The sequence below is a fragment of the Anas acuta genome, chromosome 5 (genome assembly GCF_963932015.1).
Source record: "Anas acuta chromosome 5, bAnaAcu1.1, whole genome shotgun sequence".
Classification (NCBI taxonomy): domain Eukaryota; kingdom Metazoa; phylum Chordata; class Aves; order Anseriformes; family Anatidae; genus Anas; species Anas acuta.
Genome location: NC_088983.1, coordinates 16,307,680 through 16,315,516, shown reverse-complemented (window position 1 = coordinate 16,315,516; position 7,837 = coordinate 16,307,680). Strand labels below are relative to the sequence as shown.

The 7,837-nt window shown below is 43.8% G+C and overlaps 1 protein-coding gene across 1 annotated transcript; it reads left to right on the top strand.

The window, feature by feature from the left end:
- Window positions 1-2,909: 2,909 nt before the first annotated feature.
- Window positions 2,910-7,113, top strand: LYSET (lysosomal enzyme trafficking factor). Its single transcript, XM_068682901.1, has 2 exons — window positions 2,910-3,104; window positions 4,978-7,113. Exon 2 carries the CDS (start codon window positions 4,994-4,996, stop codon window positions 5,387-5,389), a length of 396 nt encoding a protein of 131 aa, XP_068539002.1. The 5' UTR covers window positions 2,910-3,104; window positions 4,978-4,993; the 3' UTR covers window positions 5,390-7,113.
- The last annotated feature ends 724 nt before the right edge of the window (window positions 7,114-7,837 follow it).

Sequence of the window (7,837 nt, the reverse complement as noted above, 5' to 3'; positions counted from 1 at the left end):
CAGCCCTCACTTGTCCTAAGTACTTTGGCAGGGTCCCAAGTACACTAACAGGCCTTAATAAGCCCAAAAGCCTCACCTGCCCCCTGCCTGTGGGCTCAGGAGCCCCATTTAAGCCGAGCCCTGGGCCTTCAGACTGTATTAGAGCTATAAGAGCCTCTAGCTTAATGCTGGCTATGCTTAACCATAGCTCATGTTCATATGGATCTTTGCCTTCAGATCAACTTCCTAGCTTGCCTTCAGTGTTTTCTTATCAGTATGGACCTACCTGGTAGTCAGTAGCTTATGCCTGTTGCTAGTACAATTTTCTCCCCTTGTTTGCAGCCTGAGTATTAATCATTTGAGTCTCACTCTATAAATGTTGATATTTCAATTTGGAAAGAATGAGTTGTTCTCCCTTCGTTGTTACTAGCCCTGGTGACTTTAAACCCCTCTGAAGCTGAGAACAGACTCTACTTGTTCCATTAGTTCTGATTTCCTCCCCCTCTCCCCCCAACAGCAGTCTGGGGAAAAACAAAACAATCAAAAATATCAGCAGCTATTTGCTGTGTCCCTTCTCATACTGTGTTAAGGGTTAAGCATAATGCTGAGTTTACACAAATTGAGGTCTAGCCCAAAGGTAGTACAAATCACTCTCTCTGATGCTACACCTCTACTTTCAAAAGCAGCTTGCTTTTGCTGTGGCAGATTCCCAAATTCTTTAAATCTCTCTCTTCAAAGCCATAATTTCAGGCCTATGATTAATACAGAAGAAAAGACCAATAAATGAAGCACATTAAATCCTAAGTCATCTTCCCTTTCCAATTCTAACCATTCAGAAGACAGACTTGTTAAGTATGAATAAACCATAGATTTCAATCCTTTTTCTTCAGAATCTTAAGTGCAACTGTGGGCTTTATGCTCAGCATTGCCAAGCCAATCACACAGTCACATATTTGTTCTCACTGAAACCTTCCTTTTTAACAACTAGGTCAGCATTTTTAAGGAAATGGGCTCTATGCAGCAGCTATTCAATTTCCCATCACTACCCATCACTCTAACACCAATATAAGATGATGCAAGAAAGCCGTGCTTGATTAGAAGGCCAGTCAGGCATAAAGCAACCAGCAGGAAAACTCTATTTACTTCTGGATCACCTGGGATTTTAGTACCTGCAGGCAGGTAAGAAAGAAATAAATACAAGTAAGAAGGGCATTTAATGTTGAACAACATCCCAACTCTATGTGGTTACTCGTATCTACAACACCATTCATTAGAACTACACTAAGAGTTCATTTAAACTTCATGAAAGATAATTCAACTGAGGTTAAGCACAAAACCTCTTCTGAATTGGGAGTCGGGCAGGGTGACTCCTGGTCAGTGCAAGGTTGGCTTTGTCTTTGGTATTGAGCACCATCTAGTGGTCCTCAAAGTGACCGAGGAGATGGACTTTGAGACTTTAGTTGTGGGTTCTTCTCAACAGTGTCATTTTTTTCCAATGACAACTGCAGCACCATACACTTAGTCCTCATCTATCTGGGATATAATCCAAAACACTACTTTCTAACATATTTTTCATTGAAACATCGAGCATAATAGCACAAGCCATCCTAAAACTGATTTTGCAGAAGCTTTATATACTGTCTTAAAAAAAAAAAAAATAAAAGAGAGAGGGGAAAAAAAACAAACAACCTACTATGTCCCCCAAGAAAAATGGCAGAAAATACTAGGTGTATATATTTACCCCTCCCCTCCCTCCCCCCCATAAGTCATTGCTTTAATATCTTGCATTCAATGCCCCTTTTAAAATTTTCTGTTATTCTTCTTTTTAATTACAGCTGTGTGTGTGTGAATTGTGGCCATACTGTTTCTCTATAACATCACTTTTATCTTCTCATCTCTCCATATTTCCTTTTTAATGATTTGGATCACCAACTAGAGAGCAGAATTTGATGCTGATTGCCAACGAGCCAGACACTTCCAACACAAACTGAGCATTAGTCAAAGCGCTGACAAACGAAATGGATTTGAAATCCATTTCAGTCACAGTAAATTCAGTGTGTGGAGCAGTTCAGAAAGAAGCGTAAGATGCGTAAAAAAAAAAGCATAAGTAGTATTAGGAAGTGTTCAGAAAGGAGCATAAGTAGAATTAGGAAACAGCAGTTTATTTATGACTGTGGTATATTAAAAATTTAAGAAAAAAGTTTACATTTTACGTGCAATGCTATGCAATTCCTGAATTGTTTTAACTAGCGCAGGAAACCTGTTAACCAGTTATTGAATTCAGATGTTGAAACACATTCTAAACACTTTCCAACCATGATGGGGATGCAAACTGGTGAAGCATATGGAAGTGACAACACACATTTTTTGGTCAATTTAATCACAGAATCACAGAATTGTAGGGGTTGGAAGGGACCTCGAGGGATCATCGGGTCCAACCCCCCTGCCAAAGCAGGTTCCTTAGAGCAGGCTGCCCAGGTAGGCGTCCATGTGGGCCTTGACTATCTACGGAGAAGGTATTTAGAAGACTGTCGGGCTTATGTTTTTCCCTGTGATTTTTTTTTCCTAACAATTTAATTCAGTAGCAACGTGCAAGCAGTAGGCGTTTATGTATAAACACCTGCTGCTGCACACTACGTTGTCACCGGAGGGGCTGTTCCACAACACGCTGCCCCCCACCAGCATCTTCTGCTACTTTCTGCCGCCGGGGCTCCCCCCCCGCCGCGCAGCCCCTGTGTGAGACCAGAGGCCTGCGACCCCCCCCGGCGCGGTACCGGCGGCCCGGCCGCCATTTTGGGCGAGGCCCCCACCGGCACGGTGGGGCGCGGGCCCGAGCCAAGATGGCGGCCGGCCAACGCGCCGCCCGGCCAGCGCCCGCCCCGCCGCGCCGCGCCGCGCCTCTCCTCGCCTCGCCCCGCCTCGGATGCGGCCGGGCGCGCCCCGGCAGTGGTTGTCCCGATGCCGGAAGCGGCGGGGTTCCGGGCCGGCCGGGCGGCGATGGCAGCGGGCCGGCAGCGGCGGCGCGGCTGGGCGGGAGCCGCCGCCTCCCGGTGCGGCGGCGCGGGCTGAGGGGAGCGGGCCGCCCGCCGCCGCCCTCCCGCTCCCTGCTTCTCCGCTGGAGGAAGGTGAGGGCACGGGGGGAGCCCCCCGGGGGGCGCGGGGAGCTGAGGTAGAAGCCGTCTCCAGGGGGAGGTGGGGAGCGGGCAGAGCGGGCCCGTCCCGCGCGGGGTGCCCCGGGGCCGGCGCTGCCCCCCCGGTACCGGCAGGAATCCCCTCCCGGTGCGCTGCTTCACTTTGCTGCGATTTTAACGGGGTGTGGGCTTTGACTCGGTGCGTTCCCTGGGAAGCTTTTATTTATTTATTTATTTTATTTTATTTTAGTGTGAAGTGCTGGCAGCCTTCTCAAATGTGTCTAACTTCTGGGAAAAAAACGCCTCACGGCTCAGCTGTGGGGTAAATGTGCACTCTGGAGCTTAAAAATCCGCTGGGGAAAAACTTACCCAAACAGCTTCTTAGGTGTTTCTGTGTCATCTAACTAAACGTATTAACTCAGTGTGTTACAAAGCTGGCATACTGTTAACTTACATAGAAGTATAAGCTAAACAAATACGCCTCAAAACTAACAGATTTCTGTGGTGTTTCCCTGCACGTTCGGCTGTGGCAGCCACCTGAAGCGAGGCAGCGCGAGGGCCAGAGCAGCTTCCCCAGATCCTGCCAGGTCAGGGCTGAGGACGTCCTTCAGACGTGGAAAGCCAGAAAGTCTTTGGGGAATGGTGCCCAGAAAGATTAATTTGGCCTTGGGAAGGGGGAATCCAAAAAGATGCAATGGCTTTGGTGTCAGTGGTGTTAAACTCTTGCGTAATTCTGTTAATAGTTACAGTTCTGTGTGCATAAATAATAAATAAATAGTTACAGTTCTGTGTGCACACTGTCTAGTATATTTAGAACCACTAAGTAGCTCGTGATATATTTTATTTAGAACAGTTCTCCAAAAATTGACTTTAATCCTCTCAAAAATTCTTAGGAAAGGCTCCGATGGTCTACGGCTGCGTAACTGTGCCTGGTAGAGCTCTGAGCAGCTGCAGTGGAGCGGTGGCTCGCCCTGCCCTGCCCAGGGATCATCTTGAGGGAAAGCAACAACTTTGCTATTAGTGAAGGTGGTTTGGCTAGTGTGCTTGTGGCTGATTTCAAGAAGGCTTCAAGTCACTTAGACCCATACAGCCAGCAATCTTAAAGCAGCTAAAGGTTGAGCGCAGTGGGGTGTGTGTGTAGCTTCAATTACTGTGCTTTTTTTTTTTTTTGTGTGTGTGTGTGTGTGGGGATCAGTTGATGGGTGTCTGGTTTGTTCTGCAAGGAGTCGGTTACTAATACCCAGGTTCTCCTCCTTTCCTCCAGAAGGCGTAGTGCAACTGTTTCCCCAGGTAGAGCAGAAATACAGTACGTTACATGTAACACCCTGTAGCGCATATCCTCACGCGCGCAAATGGGTACAAGTACACAGCTTTAGTACGTATCTTCTCATGTGTAAATTTAAAACATCTTTTTTTTTATAGGGTTCCTTGATGGGCACTCAGCTAAAGTTTAATTAAACTGGATGTTGGTGCGCTGCAAACGAGTAGTGATGCTCCAGTTACTAACTGGCTAGCAGCATGTTTGTTTTAGACACAAAAGAGCTGTACAGAAATTCTGAATTTATGGAAAGTCTCATATAGCCTCACTCTGTGGCTAGAATCACTGGTAGCAGGTTGGATGAATAACTTAGCCGATTCACAACTTCTGTTCTGTTAACTCAGTACTTGACTTTAGCCTGGCAGAACTTACTACCTAGCAGGCGCTAAACTCAGCTATTTAGAAATGTGTGCACGTTTTTTTTTTTTTTTTTTTTTTTTTTTACTGGTGTGTTGGGAAAGTTATAAAAGTTACCATATAAAAATCAAGCATCACCTCTATCCCCCTTCTCCACACTGTACTGAAAATGTACTTCTTGTTTTGCTACAGGTGCAGAGCATGGAGAATGATGAACTTCCGCCAGAGGATGGGATGGATTGGTGTGGGGTTGTACTTGCTAGCAAGTGCTGCAGCTTTTTATTATGTCTTTGAAATCAATGAGACTTACAACAAACTAGCACTGGAGCACATTCAGCAACATCCCAAGGAACCACAGGAAGGAACCACATGGACGCACTCCTTAAAAGTACGACTGCTATCCTTGCCTTTTTGGCTGTGGACTATAATCTTTTTAATACCATATTTACAGATGTTCTTGTTCCTCTATTCCTGTACGAGAGCTGACCCCAAAACTGTCGGCTATTGCATCATTCCTATCTGCTTGGCTGTTATTTGCAATCGTCATCAAACATTTGTGAAGGCCTCTAATCAGATCAGTAGATTACAGCTGATTGACACTTAATTTCTAGTTTCCGTAGCCGTTTTGAAGCAATTGCATACGCCTGATCTAATCACGAGACTGAAGTTCTGAGTGAAGGCTGCAAAGAGCCTTTTCTTTCAAACTGTTAAGCAATGAACAGTGACTGTTTTCTATTTAAAAAAAATAATTACAAAAGTTTTTTAAAGTATGGGTATATCCAAGTGACTTGAGTGGGAGAGCCCTGTGTGACACTTGATGGAAATATTCCTCATTTTGCCTTAATGATGCAAAATTGCTACACTCCATCTGAAACGTTCTGTGGGGAAATAAGTTTCTGGTCCATAACTTTACTCCTGTGCAAAAAAAAAAAAAATGACTTCTTTTGTTTTCCCTTGGAGTAAAATCAATGAACAGATGCTTCTTTTGTGATAAATGTAAAAGGACAAAAAATCAAACTTGATTATAAAAGTTGCACTTAGCACAATTCTTTGCTTTTTCTTTTAAGTAATCCATATCTACATCAGTGCTGGTTTTTAAGGAATTTTTAAAAAATAAATTTAGGAAATACAGGAAGCAAAGAATAAAGTATGTGCAAATCTTTAAAGAGATAAAGGTACTTTTTGTCTGTGGCATCATATTTTTATTTTTTTTTTTCCCCAGTGACCAGAATACCACGCTGTAGCAGGCAGGCAGTGAGGGGTGGCACAGGCCCGGAGGCTGGTGCTTTACGCTTTTTCCCTATGATGTCAAAAGCAGCTTGTGCTGGCATTGGGCTGTAGCATGCACAAAATGTGGTTCTTAAGCGTTGCCTTCTTCTACCTATAGGAATCTGCTTTGATAAAAAGCGATTGGAGTTTACTGCCATTCAAATTTCCTCTCCAGACATGTAAAAACATGCTCTGTGAGCGCTGATGAATTAACAAAACTTCAAATTTGGGAAAGTGAACTGATAATAGGTTGGGGGATGCTCTAAGCCTGTTGTAAGACAGATACTATGTTTCTTCCAGAAATTTGAGTGAGATACATTCTCCTTCCTGCAGTGAGTACAGTTTTTCCTCAGTCATTCTGAAATTCCACTGACATTTCTTACCCTGGTTTCAGCCCGTTTTCCAGTGCTATTTTGGTATATCATTTAATCCTAACTACCGGATCATGTATTTTGAATAATGTCAAATCTGTTCTTTCTTTTCTCCTTTTTTGTTTCATAGTATAACTAAGTTTTTGAGCCAATGTGAAAGTAACCTGAATGTGAAAACAGTGCAAAATACGGACTTGGAAAGTAGCAGGCCCTAAACGTTATGAGCTAAACTTCTCAGTTACCGTTTTGATTGTACGTGATTGTCAGTACCGAATCATCACAGATGCTAATCCGCTTCTGACTACTGTAAGGGAATCCTGGAGCCTATCGGCTTTCTCCAGCTGTGGAAAGAACACTATTTTCAGTGTTGTTATGTTCAAGCATGGTAGTTACAACACCTTAAACTTTCTGTTTGCATTTGGAGATATTTCCAGGCTGTGGTTTCAAATGCCAGCATTGGTGCTAGGACCCGAAAACACAATGTAGCCTATACAAGAGGGTTTTAAGTTCTAAGTGCAATATGAAAAGGAGGAAGCTGCCATCCTAATATGCTGGAGTAAGAATAAAGTATAAACTCTGACTTCTAGTATCTTTTGGAGTCAGAGCTTTTAAGTTGTGTTGTTTCTTAACTCTAAAAATCATCATCTTATTTATCTATAAAATAAAAACTTTTCAATGTTTATAAACAGAGGTCTGTCAATGCAGATAAATATGAACGGCATTTTCTTGTGTACGTTTGCTGTTAGAAAGCAGTGCTGGCAGTCAGCTGCCATAGCTTATTGTTCCCCTGTCCTTCCCTCCGTGCGTGTTTGATCACTTTTGTTGTCTTTTTATTCTCCGTGTCCCAATTGCTTGGCTGTAGCCTGAATTTTTGTGGATAGATGGATGAAACTGAATCCCTTCACCACTTCTCTACCTCAGTGTAACAGGGAGATGTCTGTCTAGACTTTTTTTTTTTTTAACCTGCTGTAGTTTTTTAACTGAGAAGTTGCTATGATGTGTCTATTAAAAGAAGAACATCGTAAGAGGAAGCACTGAAAATAGAAAGCGATAGGGAGAACTGTCTGAGCTAGTGTTGTGCAACCATATGGCCTTTAGCAAATTCAAAAGCACATCTGATGCGATGAGCCAAGGCGGGATGTGGAGCACGTGCTGGGTGCAGCAGTGGCTTGCGGAACAGTGGCTCATGTTTGCAGACTTCTCCATCAGAAGCCTGGCTTTAGATTAAAGCTGTCTAAAAGCGTGAGCTTTACACCAAACTACAGAGAGATGCACGAACTAGTTCAGGCCAATGCCATGTGTGTAAGGATTTGAGCCTGAGGTGGGAAGCAGCAATGGAAAGAAATAAACTATTTAAGCAGCGTGTGGGAATACTGCATGACAAGACTAGAAGAGAAAAGCATTTTTGCCAG